Consider the following 18,801-nt stretch of genomic DNA (forward strand, 5'->3'; position numbering starts at 1 on the left):
GTTGTCTCCCCTCCTCCATGCTGTGTCCCCTCCTCCATGTTGTCTCCCCTCCTCCATGTTGTCTCCCCTCCTCCATGTTGTCTCCCCTCCCAGAGTTCCTAGTCCAGTATGAGGACCTGCTCCACCAGGCTGGGGTGTGGCACAACCTGACAGAGGAGGAGGGCACCAAGACCACGGCCCACCTGGACCTGTCCCCCTACGCATACTACTCCTTCAGGGTTCTGGCCGTGAACCATGTGGGCTACAGCCGGCCCAGCCAGCCCTCCAGACAGTACAGGACCAACCCTGCAGGTAGAACTATACTGTGGATCTTACTCTATTGTCAAAGAAATGCAAATAGTCTGTTATAAAACTATAGACGTGTTAGAGGTAGGGATGACTATAGAGTAAGATGGTCAGAAGTGTTAGTGAGAGGTAGGGAGGACTATAGAGCTAGATGGTCAGAAGTGTTAGTGAGAGGTAGGGATGACTATAGAGTAAGATAGTCAGAAGTGTTAGTGAGAGGTAGGGATGACTATAGAGTTAGATGGTCAGAAGTGTTAGTGAGAGGTAGGGATGACTATAGAGTAAGATAGTCAGAAGTGTTAGTGAGAGGTAGGGATGACTATAGAGTAAGATGGTCAGAAGTGTTAGTGAGAGGTAGGGATGACTATAGAGTAAGATGGTCAGAAGTGTTAGTGAGAGGTAGGGATGACTATAGAGTAAGATAGTCAGAAGTGTTAGAGTGAGGTAGGGATGACTATAGTGTAAGATGGTCAGAAGTGTTAGTGAGAAGTAGGGATGACTATAGTGTAAGATGGTCAGAAGTGTTAGTGAGAGGTAGGGATGACTATAGAGTAAGATAGTCAGAAGTGTTAGTGAGAGGTAGGGATGACTATAGAGTAAGATGGTCAGAAGTGTTAGTGAGAAGTAGGGATGACTATAGAGTAAGATGGTCAGAAGTGTTAGTGAGAGGTAGGGATGACTATAGAGTAAGATGGTCAGAAGTGTTAGAGTGAGAGGTAGGGATGACTATAGAGTAAGATTGTCAGAAGTGTTAGTGAGAGGTAGGGATGACTATAGAGTAAGATGGTCAGAAGTGTTAGAGTGAGAGGTAGGGATGACTATAGAGTAAGATTGTCAGAAGTGTTAGTGAGAGGTAGGGATGACTATAGAGTAAGAAGGTTCTGATGTACACTGTAGAAAAGGCAAGAGGTGTGGTCTGATCTGTGATCTGTTTGTGATTCTGTTAGCTCCAGATGTGAATCCAACAGATGTCCATGGTGTTGGAACTGAACACAATAACTTAGTCATCTCATGGAAAGTAAGATATGCTCCACCTAAAGTAAAGTCAGTATCATTAGTCCTAATTCAGCAGCCTACAGTGAGAATTCCTGAGCCTATTCATGGTGTCACCATCTCACCATTGTCCCAGTGAAGACCCCTCTTCCCCTGTAATATCTCTGCCATAGGAGCTGACAGGCCTCCAGTCCAACGGGCCAGGACTACAGTACAAGGTGAACTGGAGACAGAAGGATGTGGAGGAGGACTGGTCGTCTGAGACCGTGGCTAACGCCTCCAAGTATGTGGTGTCAGGCACACCCACTTTCGTACCCTACGAGGTCAAAGTTCAGGCGGTGAACGACTACGGAAACGGACCAGCGCCCGAGGCGGTGGAGGGATACTCTGGAGAGGACGGTGAGTATTCTGGTGTGTGTGTGTGTGTGTGTGTGTGTGTGTGTGTGTGTGTGTGTGTGTGTGTGTGTGTTGTGTGTAGAGAGGACTGTGAGTACTACTACTGTACATGGGTAGGTCTATGTAAATGAGGAGGTTGTGAATGGAAAGAGGAATGGTCTTTTTCAAACTGAAAACTGTCACCATAAGTTCCAGTAACTTCTAGCTCCAATCATTTCTAGTTAGAATACAAATTAGAAGGATGTTGTCATGAAATATTTGATGCCAGTATGGAGTATAGTCTGTTGAAATCTTTGTCTGTCACTCAGTGCCCATGTCAGCCCCAGAGAGTGTCCAGGTGCTGGTTCAGAACGGGACGCTAGCAGAGGTTCACTGGGAGCCTGTCCTCACCTCCGTGGTCAGGGGACGACTCCAGGGATACAAGGTACAGCAACCAGAGATCCCTCACAATGTGGAGAAAGATGTATTACCACCACAATATATTGATAGTTAAATACATACATCAGTTATTGCCACAGTTCGGGGGCAACATTCTGGTATGTTTTTGCCAAAATGCCCAGATCTTCCTGCAGTCAGGAGGGAATAAGTAGGACGTCTGATCATGGAACCAGGACCTGGTCATTCAGACCAGAATGTGTGTCTGATGTGTGTGTGGTCCTGCAGGTGTCCTACTGGCGTGAGCGTAGCCTCCACCAGGCAGAGGCACAGCAGGAGGAGCAGCAGGTGTTGGCCTTCAGTGGAAACAGGACTGACGGCAGACTACCAGGCCTCAAACCCTACAGCCTCTACACACTGAACATCAGGGTGGTCAACGGCAAGGGAGAGGGGCCCCCCAGCCCCAATCACAACTTTGAGACCCCCGAGGGAGGTAAGGGGCATCATTCAGACTCCAACTGTTGTTGGATAGATTCTCTGTGTTTAATCCATATACCAAAGGAGGCTGGTGAGGGGAGGACGGTTCATAATAATGAATAGAATGGATGAAATGGAATGGTAGACATGGAAACTAAATGTTTCATGTATTTGAGACCCTTCCATCTATTCCGCTCCAGCCATTACTATGAGCCCGTCCTCCCTATTTAAAGTTCTACCAGCCACCACTAGCGTATACATATAGTCTTGCATTGTGCTATACTGTTGGAAGGGGCTGGAAACGATGCTAACCATATCAGGTTAGAATGGTTTTGTCTGTACGTTACTGTATGGTTTTGTGCCTATGAATGATGGTTTTCTTTAGTTAATAAGTCATTTTGTATAATTGCATCCACACGTTATGACATTGTATTCCTGTGTTTATCTGTGTGTGTTTAGTCCCAGGTCCTCCTTCCTTCTTGCGTATAAAGAACACCAACATGGACTCTCTGACGCTGGAGTGGGGTCCTCCACAGGACAACAATGGTCGCCTCACCGGCTACACACTCAAATACCAGCCAGGTAAGTCTGCTGGGCAATTTGATGCATTTTTATTGTGGCATCTGTGGCTGACCCTGGCTTCCAACCCTTCTGGGTGTGTATGTGTGTGTGCCTCACTGGATTGGTTTGAAATCAAAGGAAGTATTTCAATATCTTTATCATGCATCTCCCTCTCTCTCTCTCTCTCTCTCTCTCTCTCTCTCTCTCTCTCTCTCTCTCTCTCTCTCTCTCTCTCTCTCTCTCTCTCTCGCTCTCCCTCTCTCTCCCTCTCGCTCTCCCTCTCTCTCCCCCTATCTCTCCCCCCTATCTCTCTCTCTCTCTCCCTCTCTCTCTCCACCCTATCTCTCTCTCTCTCTCTCTCTCTCTCTCTCTCGCTCTCGCTCTCGCTCTCGCTCTCGCTCTCGCTCTCTCTCACTCTCTCTCTCAGTCAACAGCTCCAATGAGCTTGGTCCCGTTGAGGAGATGATGTTCCCAGCCAATGAGACCACCGTAATCCTGTCCGACCTCAAGTACAGCACCCGCTATAAGTTCTACTTCAATGCTAAGACCATCAAGGGCTCCGGCCCAACCATCACAGAGGAGGCTGTCACTATCATGGATGAAGGTGAGCTTTACGTAGAATGACATGTTATTGATTTATTTATTTAACCTTTCTTTAACTAAGCAAGTCAGTTAAGAACAAATTCTTATTTAGAATGATGGCCTACCCCGGCCAAACCAACGGGCAACACTAGAATGAAATACAACACTAGAATGGTCATTGGCATGCCGGCAAGGTGATTACAGGACGGCCATCTTGGTCAAGGAATCTAATGTATCTGTATGGAGCTTTAGGTACTGTGAAAGCATTATGGTTGTATTGAAGTTATTATTTGTCTCCATTCAACACTCTAAAGCTGCTGTCTATGAATTTGAGAGTGGTTTCTCTCAGATTTCTCTCAGCTGTTTACCTGTCTGCATGTTGTTGGCGGCAGTTTACAGCTTGTAGCTTTTCCTACAGCGCAGCGTCCGGCATTTCCTACAGCGTCCCATATGAGAGTCATTGTTTTCTCAGCGGAGAACACACTTTCCAGGTTGCATGGACTCGTTGACGTGTTCCAGTGGGGTAAAACTGTCCCCCGTGTTGTTCGACCTGTAGTGAATCATTCTGTTCTGCATGAACTTGGTGAAATAAGACTTTGTCTTTAAAATGGGAACACGGTGGGATCTATTTGTACTTTTTCCTTGCTCATCTACTTACATCACCTCTGCCTGTGTTTGTCTTCTCTACTCTCTATCTCTCTTTATTCCTCTCTTTCTCTTTCTCCTCTTCTCTCTGAAGCCTTTATTCAGCAACCCATAGTAGATGTTGTCAAAGGTAAAATAAGTCTCTCAGCGGAAGCACCTGCATGTTCTACCAGTTACTAGACCCAGATAGATAGTTACTGTAGATCTGTCTGCATGTTCTACCAGTTACTAGACCCTGATAGATAGTTACTGTAGATCTGTCTGCATGTTCTACCAGTTACTAGACCCTGATAGATAGTTACTGTAGATCTGTCTGCATGTTCTACCAGTTACTAGACCCTGATAGATAGTTACTGTAGATCTGTCTGCATGTTCTACCAGTTACTAGACCCAGATAGATAGTTACTGTAGATCTGTCTGCATGTTCTACCAGTTACTAGACCCAGATAGATAGTTACTGTAGATCTGTCTGCATGTTCTACCAGTTCCTAGACCGTGATAGATAGCTACTGTAGATCTGTCTGCATGTTCTACCAGTTACTAGACCCTGATAGATAGTTACTGTATATCTGTCTGCATGTTCTACCAGTTACTAGACCCAGATAGATAGTTACTGTAGATCTGTCTGCATGTTCTACCAGTTACTAGACCCTGATAGATAGCTACTGTAGATCTGTCTGCATGTTCTACCAGTTACTAGACCCTGATAGATAGCTACTGTAGATCTGTCTGCATGTTCTACCAGTTACTAGACCCTGATAGATAGTTACTGTAGATCTGTCTGCATGTTCTACCAGTTACTAGACCCTGATAGATAGTTACTGTAGATCTGTCTGCATGTTCTACCAGTTACTAGACCCTAATAGATAGTTACTGTAGATCTGTCTGCATGTTCTACCAGTTACTAGACCCTGATAGATAGTTACTGTAGATCTGTCTGCATGTTCTACCAGTTACTAGACCCTGATAGATAGTTACTGTAGATCTGTCTGCATGTTATACCAGTTACTAGACCCTGATAGATAGCTACTGTAGATCTGTCTGCATGTTCTACCAGTTACTAGACCCTGATAGATAGTTACTGTAGATCTGTCTGCATGTTCTACCAGTTACTAGACCCTGATAGATAGCTACTGTAGATCTGTCTGCATGTTCTACCAGTTACTAGACCCTGATAGATAGCTACTGTAGATCTGTCTGCATGTTCTACCAGTCAGAGAAACTAGACTTTGATAGATAGCTACGGTATATCTGTCTGCATGTGCCTTCCTCCATCATCAGTGAGCTGTAGCATGATGTACTACAGTACCCATAATGCTCTATGTTAGCTACTGTGGGAGTAGATGCTAACTCTAATGCTACGTTCCAATAGCCAGTCTAGAATACTGCTTAGAATGCATGCCGCCGATGCATTTCCTCATTCTACGTGGTAAAGTAAAGAAATCAGCCTATTACTGCGTTCTTTGCATCCGCAAGCACCAACCCTTGTGTCCAATTCACCTTAAAAGACCTAAATGGATGAATAGCAATGTTGTAGGCTACTCATCTCTTTCATCTGCTCAGTCTTTCCCCTTCTTTCCTCGCCCTCACTCATGAATTCATTCCATCACTGTACCATGTGTTTTATTAAACCATCCTTCATGATGTTAACTACTATAACTACCTGTCCTGTATGATGTTAACTACTATAACTATGTGTCCTGTATGATGTTAACTACTATAACTACTATAACTACCTGTCCTGCATGATGCTGTACCATTGGAAAGTCTGCATGCTGTTAACTACTCTACCTCTAACTACTATAACTAATATAATAACTCTATAGTATTGTGGTACTATTTGTTTGTCTGCCCTTGTGGTGGTGGTGCATGTGGTGTCTGTGCTGTCTGTGGTGCCGGTGGTGTATATGGTGCCTGTGGTGTCTGTTGTGTCTGTGTTGGTGGTGCCTGTTGTGTCTGTGGTGTCTGTGGTGGTGGTGCCTGTGCTGTCTGTGGTTTCTGTTGTGTCTGTGGTGTCTTACTCTTCTCTGTGGTGTTGTTGTTTCAGGCTACACAGAACCCCATCTTCCAATCTCTCCCATCACTCAGTCTCTGCGCCCCCCGTTTCACAAGGGTACTACAGCCATTCCCTGAGTCCATTACCTCTCTCTCCATAAAATCTCAAAAGAGGAACATGTTAACTCATCGTTTAGGGCAGTTGTGTGTCCTGTGTCTAGCTTGCATATGACAAATGATTCATTCTCAGGGAAATATGGTGGAAAATGCAGAATATCTGTAGATATTTAGTTATAGATGTGACTCATTTTCTGGAAAACAAAACATGATTAGATTACAAAGTCTACAGTTTGTATTTGAGTCTAAGTTCCTACCTCCATGACCGTCTGTAACGTCCTACCTCTGAGACTTGTATGTTACTGGCTACGGTTCCAACTTGTGTAGCTCAACAACTGTCCTGTATGTATGTTCTTCCCTGTGTGATCAGTGCATTCGATAGGCCCGGCGTTCACCAATGTAAACTCATCTGTGGTGGGAGAGGAGGGAGCAGTGATAAGTTGGGAATACTTTGGACCAGATAAGAATGTGTACGTGGAGTATATTGTAGAAAACAGTAAGCTATTCCTACTTCTATACAATATCGTCTCATCGCATCACAAAGCAAATCGCATGCATATAAACACACAGTTAAGCATATAAACTGCCTGTCAAACATATACACTTAATACGGTTAAAGTATCATTGTTCATTTATTCCAAAACCTGGATCATCAATTCCCATAAAAATGATTTTACAAACCCACTGTTAACATTCCTCATAGAATGAGGAAGTGGCATGCGTAACTCCAAGGTTTTCAGCAATAATACGTTTTTCAGTACATACGTCATATCATCACCCAAATACCTTTTCAATACTTACCTTCCTTCTCTCTATTTTGACTTTCTCCCCAACGCCTCCATTCCCTCCAGGTAAAGAAGACTGGACAAAAGAGTTTGTAAACGGCAGTAGCGGGTCCCAGACCTATCTGATAAAGGGCTTAAAGCCGGGGACGTCCTATAGGGTTCGGGTGGTAGTTAAAGATCACTCTGAGGCTACCATACACAGTACAGAAGAGCTAGTGATAACACTGCCAGGTGAGGCAGCATGTCCAGAGCGCTCTGCCTCAGTGTACTGCAGGGTTGGGGACAATTCCATTTCAATATTAGTCCATTCAGGAAGTTAACTGTCCCACTTACAATTCTATTTCCTCATTGCTTTTCAATGAGTTGGAAGTGACTGAGTTGAGCTGGAATTGACCCCAACCCTGATGTATGGTAGATGATTGTTCCTTGTAGTTGCCTGCGTCCTCCTTCCATTCCCTCTTCCCATGATAAGAGCTGCATCAGTCTGACCTGTAATAATCTGTGGTGTAGCTATCAGTCTGACCTGTAGTAATCTGTGGTGTAGCTATCAGTCTGACCTGTAGTAATCTGTGGTGTAGCTATCAGTCTGACCTGTAGTAATCTGTGGTGTAGCTATCAGTCTGACCTGTAGTAATCTGTGGTGTAGCTATCAGTCTGACCTGTAATAATCTGTGGTGTAGCTAGTGTAACAGCATGGTAAGAGCTGCATCAGTCTGACCTGTAATAATCTGTGGTGTAGCTATCAGTCTGACCTGTAATAATCTGTGGTGTAGCTAGTGTAACAGCATGGTAAGAACTGCATCAGTCTGACCTGTAATAATCTGTGGTGTAGCTATCAGTCTGACCTGTAATAATCTGTGGTGTAGCTCGTGTAACCGCATGATAAGAGCTGCATCAGTCTGACCTGTAATAATCTGTGGTGTAGCTATCAGTCTGACCTGTAATAATCTGTGGTGTAGCTATCAGTCTGACCTGTACTAATCTGTGGTGTAGCTATCAGTCTGACCTGTAATAATCTGTGGTGTAGCTATCAGTCTGACCTGTAGTAATCTGTGGTGTAGCTAGTGTAACAGCATGGTAAGAGCAAGGTTTGAAGCATGCCTCATGATGTACCTAGTTCATTTTAGGAATCCTGTCTCTTTTCAGTTTGTGTGCAGTGAAAGTTGAGTGAAACACACTGTATGTTCAGTAGAGGGTCGTTGTCGTTGCATGTCTTCATATAGAGAACAGAAATACATTTTTTTCACCCTTAAACAATTTTTTAGGAAATTCCCTCCCACTTCTTAATTTAACTGTGATTTATACAGGTCCTTGCCTGTGCCACTCCCCCTTCAAATGTTCACCTTTCAACAGGACTCTGACAACCTTTTCCCTTTTTCTTCTTCCTGTGTGTGTGTGTGTGTGTGTGTGTGTGTGTGTGTGTGTGTGTGTGTGTGTGTGTGTGTGTGTGTGTGTGTGTGTGTGTGTGTGTGTGTGTGTGTGTGTGTGTGTGTGTGTGTGTGTGTGTGTGTGTGTGTGTGTGTGTGTGTGTGTGTGTGTACGTGTGTATGGGTGTGCGTGGGTATGGGTGTGTGTGTGGGTGTGTCAGAAGCAATGAAAAGCAACCAGGTAGACCTAGCCACTCAAGGTTGGTTCATAGGGCTGATGTGTGCCATCGCTCTCCTCATTCTCGTCCTTCTCATCATCTGCTTCATCAAGAGGAACAAGGGAGGGAAATACCCAGGTACACACACACACACACACACACACACACACACACACACACACACCCTAGACATTCAGCAACAATGATGTGTATTCTATCCACAGTGAAAGAAAAAGAAGATGCTCATCATGACCCAGAGATCCAGCCTATGAAGGATGATGATGGGACGTTTGGAGAGTACAGGTGAGAGAGAGACTCTAGAGCACAACACACACACACATTGCCCTTGAAGACTACTGTACTTGTTCCATGTTGTTCTGATTGACATGTTGTTCTGATTGACATGTTTGGATGTATAGAACATTTTACCAAGGAACAAGGAAACTCTCCCTTCCTGACTCCCTCGAGGCAAGACAGCATCTACACCTCTCTGTGTTTAATTAACAAGACAGAATCTACACCTCTCTGTGTTTAATTAACAACACAGAATCTACACCTGTCTGTGTTTAATTAACAAGACAGCATCTACACCTGTCTGTGTTTAATTAACAAGACAGCATCTACACCTGTCTGTGTTTAATTAACAACACAGCATCTACACCTGTCTGTGTTTAATTAACAAGACAGAATCTACACCTGTCTGTGTTTAATTAACAAGACAGCATCTACACCTGTCTGTTTAATTAACAAGACAGCATCTACACCTGTCTGTGTTTAATTAACAAGACAGCATCTACACCTGTCTGTGTTTAATTAACAAGACAGAATCTACACCTGTCTGTGTTTAATTAACAAGACAGCATCTACACCTGTCTGTGTTTAATTAACAAGACTGAATCTACACCTGTCTGTGTTTAATTAACAAGACAGCATCTACACCTGTCTGTGTTTAATTAACAAGACAGAATCTACACCTGTCTGTGTTTAATTAACAAGACTGAATCTACACCTGTCTGTGTTTAATTAACAAGACAGCATCTACACCTGTCTGTGTTTAATTAACAAGACAGAATCTACACCTGTCTGTGTTTAATTAACAAGACAGAATCTACACCTGTCTGTGTTTAATTAACAAGACTGAATCTAAACCTGTCTGTATTTAATTAACAAGACAGAATCTACACCTCTCTGTATTTAATTAACACTGTAAATACTGTAATTACTTACAAATATGATTTCATAATAAATCAAAGCAACTTTTATACATTAGTGTGTGTGTGCAAATAGCGTATGTATTTGAATGTAACATTAAAAACAGCTGTCATGCTATCATTGATGAGAACTTGTATCAAGCTTTGCTGCTGAACGTGTCCCAATCTGCACAACACTATCTAGTGATATCATCATCATTTGTGTGCCAAATCTTTTGGGGGGTTTTTGTGTTTAGTTAGAATAGTAATAATAATTGTGGTGCTTCAAACGTGTTGACGGATATCAGACTGCTACTGTAATACATGGGTTGATGGTTTGATATCAGACTGCTACTGTAATACATGGGTTGATGGTTTGATATCAGACTGCTACTGTAATACATGGGTTGATGGTTTGATATCAGACTGCTACTGTAATACATGTGTTGACTGTTTGATATCAGACTGCTACTGTAATACATGGGTTGACTGTTTGATATCAGGCTGCTACTGTAATACATGGGTTGACTGTTTGATATCAGACTGCTACTGTAATATATGGGTTGACTGTTTGATATCAGGCTGCTACTGTAATACATGTAATACATGGTTTGATATCAGGCTGCTACTGTAATAAAGCACATAGCACAATGTATTTTCTCATCCACCACTCTTCATGTGTTCCTCCATTGTTCTCTGTCTTTGGGGTGTAGGTCCCTGGAAAGGTAAGAGGGTTAGCATTATGCTATTAGCATACAGCAAGCCTGGCATGCAACACACAACGTCTGATACAGGTGTGTGTGTGTGTCTAACCTGATACTAAAGGAGACAGCTGGACCTTGTCAAACCCAGCGCAGATTATACTATGTCAGTTTAACTCACCTGTTTGTTGGCCAGCACCTGTAATCCGGTTATATTTATTTAACACTAACAGTCACTAAAACCAGAAGCTACTATTGGACTGTATATCCTGTTTGGCTTCATTTTCAGTTGCTTTCAATGTTTCCTTTTGGGTCGAAAAATGTCAACATTCGGTTGTATTTGTGAGTTGTGCCATTGTAATGTCGATCTAATATAAGTATATACACAGAGTGTACAAAACATTAACGACACCTTCCTGATATTGAGTTTCACCCCCTTTTGCCCTCAGAACAGCCTCAATGTGTCAGGGCACGGACTCTACAAGGTGTCTAAAGCGTTCCACAGGGATGCTGGCCCATGTTGACTCCAATGTTTCCCACAGTTGTGTCATGTTGGCTGGTGGACCATTCTTGATACACACAGGAAACTGTTGAGAGTGAAAACCCCAGCAGCGTTGCAGTTCTTGACACAAACCAGTGTGCCTGGTACCTACTACCAAACCCTGTTCAAAGGCACATCAATATTTTGTCTTGCCCATTCACCCTCTGAATGGCACACATAGACAATCCATGTCTCAATTGTCAAAATGCTTAAAAATCATTATTTATCCTGTCTTCCCCCTTCATGTAGACTGATTGAAGTGGATTTAACCAGTGACAAGGTACCATGTCTTTCACCTGGATTCATCTGGTCATTCTGTCATGACAAGATAAAAGATAATACTTCACCTTATATAAACTTAAATCGGGTGCTATGTCATGGAAAGAGTAGGTATCCTTAATGTTTTGTACATTCAGTGTTGTTATTTCTACACGGTATAAATGTATGCCATATTCTGGCATAGATGGAATACGAGCGGTGAGGAAACACTAAGGACAGCATTACTAAGTCCTATATACCTGTGTATTGTCACCGTAGTGTTAATGTTGAACAGGATATAGTGTCACCGTAGTGTTAATGTTGAACAGGATATAGTGTCACCGTAGTGTTAATATTGAACAGGATATAGTGTCACCGTAGTGTTAATATTGAACAGGATATAGTGTCACCGTAGTGTTAATGTTAAACAGGATATAGTGTCACCGTAGTGTTAATATTGAACAGGATATAGTGTCACCATAGTGTTAATGTGGAACAGGATATAGTGTCACCGTAGTGTTAATGTTAAACAGGATATAGTGTCACCGTAGTGTTAATGTTGAACAGGATATAGTGTCACCGTAGTGTTAATGTTAAACAGGATATAGTGTCACCGTAGTGTTAATGTTAAACAGGATATAGTGTCACCGTAGTGTTAATATTGAACAGGATATAGTGTCACCGTAGTGTTAATGTGGAACAGGATATAGTGTCACCGTAGTGTTAATATTGAACAGGATATAGTGTCACCGTAGTGTTAATGTTGAACAGGATATAGTGTCACCGTAGTGTTAATGTTAAACAGGATATAGTGTCACCGTAGTGTTAATATTGAACAGGATATAGTGTCACCGTAGTGTTAATGTTAAACAGGATATAGTGTCACCGTAGTGTTAATATTGAACAGGATATAGTGTCACCGTAGTGTTAATGTTGAACAGGATATAGTGTCACCGTACTGTTAATATTGAACAGGATATAGTGTCACCGTAGTGTTAATGTTAAACAGGATATAGTGTCACCGTAGTGTTAATATTAAACAGGTTATAGTGTCACCGTAGTGTTAATATTGAACAGGATATAGTGTCACCGTAGTGTTAATGTTAAACAGGATATAGTGTCACCGTAGTGTTAAACAGGATATAGTGTCACCGTAGTGTTAATATTGAACAGGAAATAGTGTCACCGTAGTGTTAATGTTAAACAGGATATAGTGTCACCGTAGTGTTAAACAGGATATAGTGTCACCGTAGTGTTAATGTTGAACAGGATATAGTGTCACCGTAGTGTTAATGTTAAACAGGATATAGTGTCACCGTAGTGTTAATATTGAACAGGATGTAGTGTCACCGTAGTGTTAATGTGGAACAGGATATAGTGTCACCGTAGTGTTAATGTTAAACAGGATATAGTGTCACCGTAGTGTTAATATTGAACAGGATATAGTGTCACCGTAGTGTTAATGTTAAACAGGATATAGTGTCACCGTAGTGTTAATATTGAACAGGATATAGTGTCACCGTAGTGTTAATGTTAAACAGGATATAGTGTCACCGTAGTGTTAATATTAAACAGGATATAGTGTCACCGTAGTGTTAATATTGAACAGGATATAGTGTCACCGTAGTGTTAATGTTAAACAGGATATAGTGTCACCGTAGTGTTAATATTGAACAGGAAATAGTGTCACCGTAGTGTTAATGTTAAACAGGATATAGTGTCACCGTAGTGTTAAACAGGATATAGTGTCACCGTAGTGTTAATGTTGAACAGGATATAGTGTCACCGTAGTGTTAATGTTGAACAGGATATAGTGTCACCGTAGTGTTAATATTGAACAGGATATAGTGTCACCGTAGTGTTAATGTTAAACAGGATATAGTGTCACCGTAGTGTTAATGTTAAACAGGATATAGTGTCACCGTAGTGTTAATGTTAAACAGGATATAGTGTCACCGTAGTGTTAATATTGAACAGGATGTATTGTCACCGTAGTGTTAATATTGAACAGGATATAGTGTCACCGTAGTGTTAATGTTAAACAGGATATAGTGTCACCGTAGTGTTAATATTAAACAGGATATAGTGTCACCGTAGTGTTAATATTAAACAGGTTATAGTGTCACCGTAGTGTTAATATTGAACAGGATATAGTGTCACCGTAGTGTTAATGTTGAACAGGATATAGTGTCACCGTAGTGTTAATGTTGAACAGGATATAGTGTCACCGTAGTGTTAATGTTGAACAGGATATAGTGTCACCGTAGTGTTAATGTTGAACAGGATATAGTGTCACCGTAGTGTTAATATTGAACAGGATATAGTGTCACCGTAGTGTTAATGTTGAACAGGATATAGTGTCACCGTACTGTTAATATTGAACAGGATATAGTGTCACCGTAGTGTTAAACAGGATATAGTGTCACCGTAGTGTTAATGTTAAACAGGATATAGTGTCACCGTAGTGTTAATATTAAACAGGATATAGTGTCACCGTAGTGTTAATATTAAACAGGATATAGTGTCACCGTAGTGTTAATGTTGAACAGGATATAGTGTCACCGTACTGTTAATATTGAACAGGATATAGTGTCACCGTAGTGTTAATGTTAAACAGGATATAGTGTCACCGTAGTGTTAATGTTAAACAGGATATAGTGTCACCGTAGTGTTAATATTGAACAGGATATAGTGTCACCGTAGTGTTAATATTGAACAGGATATAGTGTCACCGTAGTGTTAATGTTGAACAGGATATAGTGTCACCGTACTGTTAATATTGAACAGGATATAGTGTCACCGTAGTGTTAATGTTGAACAGGATATAGTGTCACCGTAGTGTTAATGTTGAACAGGATATAGTGTCACCGTAGTGTTAAACAGGATATAGTGTCACCGTAGTGTTAATATTGAACAGGATATAGTGTCACCGTAGTGTTAATGTTGAACAGGATATAGTGTCACCGTAGTGTTAATGTTGAACAGGATATAGTGTCACCGTAGTGTTAATATTGAACAGGATATAGTGTCACCGTAGTGTTAATGTTGAACAGGATATAGTGTCACCGTAGTGTTAAACAGGATATAGTGTCACCGTAGTGTTAATATTGAACAGGATATAGTGTCACCGTAGTGTTAATATTGAACAGGATATAGTGTCACCGTAGTGTTAATGTTAAACAGGATATAGTGTCACCGTAGTGTTAATATTGAACAGGATATAGTGTCACCGTAGTGTTAATGTTGAACAGGATATAGTGTCACCGTACTGTTAATATTGAACAGGATATAGTGTCACCGTAGTGTTAAACAGGATATAGTGTCACCGTAGTGTTAATGTTAAACAGGATATAGTGTCACCGTAGTGTTAATATTAAACAGGATATAGTGTCACCGTAGTGTTAATATTAAACAGGATATAGTGTCACCGTAGTGTTAATGTTAAACAGGATATAGTGTCACCGTAGTGTTAATGTTAAACAGGATATAGTGTCACCGTAGTGTTAAACAGGATATAGTGTCACCGTAGTGTTAATGTTAAACAGGATATAGTGTCACCATAGTGTTAATATTGAACAGGATAGAGTGTCACCGTAGTGTTAATGTTAAACAGGATATAGTGTCACCGTAGTGTTAATGTTAAACAGGATATAGTGTACTACACTTCTACTGTTAGATTGATCCACCAGAATCAGTTCAGTTTTAATTTCAATAAAAGGGTTTTTGTACGACTCAGCCCCTTGACTCCAAGACCATTAAGACCCCTATGCATTTTGGACAGATCTGTTATTTGAATCCCTCTGAGTCTTTAATGCATGTAGATTTAATGGATAGCACATGGTCTGATGTCTGCCTAGTATGTGTGTTATGTTGAGAAGCACGCCTTATTGATTGAAATGGAATCATGTCAAACTATTCGTCACCAAGTCCAGTCCCGCAGAACTAGGTGTTCCAGGCTTTTGCTCCAGCCAAGCTTGAACACATCATAAACAATACCTTGGTCAGGTGAATTAGGTGCATCAATGCCAGGCTGGAACAAAACCCTGCACCCCCTGTATCTCTCCAGGACCAAACTTAGCCACCACTATCTGACCTAAAGTAAACCGTTTCTCTGCCTCTCCCTCCTAACCCTTAGTGACACGGAGGACCACAAGCCTCTGAAGGGAAGCCGGACGCCGTCCAACGGAACGGTGAAGAGGGACGACAGTGATGACAGCCTGGTGGACTACGGCGAGGGAGGGGATGGGCAGTTCAACGAGGATGGATCCTTCATCGGCCAGTACAGCGGCAAGAAGGAGAAAGACACGCACGAGGGCAACGAGAGCTCCGAGGCCCCCTCGCCGGTCAACGCCATGAACTCCTTCGTCTAGTTAGATAGACAGTCGCCGCTAGCCGATGGCGATGCCATGACGACTGGCTGCCATGGAAACCGTCACTATGTTGACCTGACCTGTCACCATGGAGACCTGCCACCATAAGGACGTGTCACCACGGAGTCTCATCACCGTGGTGACCTGTCACCGTGGCCACCCATCACCATGGCTACTTCTGTCACACCCTGTCATCTCTCCACAGCCTGCCCCTCTTGCCCGCCAACTCCCAACCCCCCCATCACACTGTGACTACTCTCACCTTCCTCACTGTCACACGATGGGACAAACAACTAACCAACCAGAAGAGACATGAAAAGAAGAACCTTAGAACCATTTGAAAAAGTAGAAAGAGGGATGTAGGAGCCCAGAAACAGACAGAGAGAGATGGAGGAGAAGGCAACACGGACAAGCAGGAAGTGGAGGAATGTATTCCAGGAGCAGACTGGGTTGGTTCTCATCACCCAGACTGCTCCACAAAGTGCTGGAGAGGGCATGTGTGTGTTAGGGCCATTTTAGCTTTTGCAAACGTATATATGATGACATATATAGATCATTGTCTTTTTGCAAACAATGATATCCATTAGAATATATATTTTCTCAACATCACCCAACATGGCAGTCAACAGTATACATACATTTTGCCATTCTATACATTGATCTGCTTGTGATTAATATACTGCATGGAATGATTGATACTGTAAACCATTACACACGGAATCATACTGGTGTCTAGCGTGGGAGCAGAGATTCACGTTGACTGACTGTACGCCATGACGTGGTGCACACCTTAAACTACTGGTTATGCCTTTCATCATCTTACCTTTCTACTGTCATAAGTGTTATATTGGTATTATAATACGGGGGGGGGGGGGGGACTATGGCGTCATCAATGTCTTTGTGGACATTGCTGTGAAAAGTGTGACTCAGTTTAAATGCTATTGTGGCATGTTATTTTTGCAAGACAGGAGGTGTTTGTATGTATACTGTAATAGCAGAACAAATCTATGGACTGGATGGTCAGGGATAACACATTTATAGTTTGTAGCCCTGAAGAGAAAACTATTAATGATCAATACAGAATAACGCTGACACTCCCCACCTCTCTCCAACGATCCCACACTCACACACAGACGCTGCTGTTTGTCTTTCTTTGGTTTTTCAAGGCTTGTTGTTGTTTAGTTGTTGTTTAGTTGTTGTTCATTTGTCTTCCTTTCCGCCAGACACACGGTCTTGTTGCAGTGGCACTACTATCTAACATGGAGATTGGAACAGACCCATTGTTCATACAGCTTCACCACACACTCAGCTGAGACTGCATACAGCCTCTCTGATCATGGAACAAACATTGATCAACATGTTGGCCTAACCTATAAAATGGCCACCACCCAGCATAGTTCAACAGCATTGCATTTCCACGCTCCTGCCTTGTGTGGAGAGAGAGAGAGAGAGAGAGAACAGTCAAGCGGTGCTATGTTCCTGCTGCAGTTCCCAGAGCAGACCTGTGTCAAAATAGTAAAGTATTTGTTTTCTTGCAAACACTTTAGGTGTACTCTATTTCACTTGCGGAACCAATATAATAGTACCATCACAAGAGATCCCCACACACCTGAGTGAACTCTGCACAGCAGACAAGCTAAATCAAGTACACCCTAAAGTAATGAAATCAAACTATTCTGAGCCAGGTCTGGAACCCGATACAGACTGCAGGCGGTGCAAAACCAGAGAACCCTTCAGCACGGTTAATAGTGCCTTTGTAGAGAACAGCCTGAGTTCTAGATTCATACCCATACACATCCCCTCATCCACAGAGCAGAACTGTGGTTCTAATACACAGAGCAGAACCTGGTTCCAATACACAGAGCAGAACCTGGTTCCAATACACAGAGCAGAACCGGTTCCAATACACAGAGCAGAACCTGGTTCCAATACACAGAGCAGAACCTGGTTCCAATACACAGAGCAGAACCGGTTCCAATACACAGAGCAGAACATGGTTCCAATACACAGAGCAGAACATGGTTCCAATACACAGAGCAGAACCTGGTTCTGAAACACAAAGCAGAACCTGGTTCCAATACACAGAGCAGAACCTGGTACTGAAACACAAAGCAGAACCTGGTTCCAATACACAGAGCAGAACCTGGTTCTGAAACACAAAGCAGAACCTGGTTCCAATACACAGAGCAGAACCTGGTTCTGAAACACAAAGCAGAACCTGGTTCCAATACACAAAGCAGAACCTGGTTCCAATACACAAAGCAGGACCTGGTTCCAATACGCAGAAATAGAATGACATTCATTCCATCATTCTGTTTCTATGGTTCCAAATCGGTACAGTTGTCATGGGTCCATGTATAGACCCAGCCATGAGAGATTATATACTAACCTAAAGAAATGAATCACTAACCAACACCACAGGAGAATAGACTATCATCATCCATGGTCTCATCTCTCCTCTCAGCGTCACACCTAGAGGAAGGGCTAGGGACCAGACCAGCAGCACTAAACTACTGCCAACCTATGGTGCACCTGACATGGCACCCTTTCCCCCTATATAGTGCACTACTTTTGACCAGGGCGCATACGGCTCTGGTCAAAAGTAGCGCACTATGTAGGGTGCCATTGTCAAAAGTAGGGCACTAAAGGGAATAGGGTCCCATTTCAGATGCAGCCTACTGTTTAACTCTCTGGTTAACTGCCATTAAGGATGGGGTGAACTACTGCTACAACGTAAAACAACTGATAGGAACTGAAGGGGCTTGAACGGTATGGAAGATATTGAATGTGTTTTGCCTATTCATCATAAGGAATGAAATGTTGCTTGTTTCATTGGAACATGTCAATAGTAATATGTGCTGGTGATTTTAGTTTTTTTGCATTTAAACGTTTATATGTGTTTGTTGTCACGTTTTGCTGTAACTCAGAGTGCAACCTTGAAGTTT

The 18,801-nt window shown here is 42.4% G+C and overlaps 1 protein-coding gene across 10 annotated transcripts in view; it reads left to right on the forward strand.

Annotated features, from left to right (window-relative positions):
- The window catches only part of LOC129843051 (neuronal cell adhesion molecule-like), a 70,646-nt gene extending 53,968 nt beyond the window's left edge, over positions 1-16,678 (forward strand). For 4 of the 10 annotated variants that reach the window (XM_055911790.1, XM_055911793.1, XM_055911792.1 and 1 more), the window contains 13 exons: positions 94-291; positions 1,233-1,303; positions 1,452-1,677; positions 1,983-2,098; positions 2,338-2,542; positions 2,986-3,108; positions 3,515-3,691; positions 4,409-4,444; positions 6,797-6,922; positions 7,278-7,442; positions 8,800-8,934; positions 9,021-9,099; positions 15,622-16,678. In XM_055911790.1, coding sequence (XP_055767765.1) covers positions 94-291; positions 1,233-1,303; positions 1,452-1,677; positions 1,983-2,098; positions 2,338-2,542; positions 2,986-3,108; positions 3,515-3,691; positions 4,409-4,444; positions 6,797-6,922; positions 7,278-7,442; positions 8,800-8,934; positions 9,021-9,099; positions 15,622-15,856 — 1,892 coding nt within the window. In that variant the 3' untranslated portion in view covers positions 15,857-16,678. The other 6 variants (XM_055911791.1, XM_055911795.1, XM_055911798.1 and 3 more) reach the window with 4 other exon arrangements.
- Positions 16,679-18,801: the final 2,123 nt, after the last annotated feature.

This window comes from Salvelinus fontinalis, unplaced genomic scaffold (assembly GCF_029448725.1).
Source record: "Salvelinus fontinalis isolate EN_2023a unplaced genomic scaffold, ASM2944872v1 scaffold_0095, whole genome shotgun sequence".
Taxonomy (NCBI): Eukaryota; Metazoa; Chordata; class Actinopteri; order Salmoniformes; family Salmonidae; genus Salvelinus; species Salvelinus fontinalis.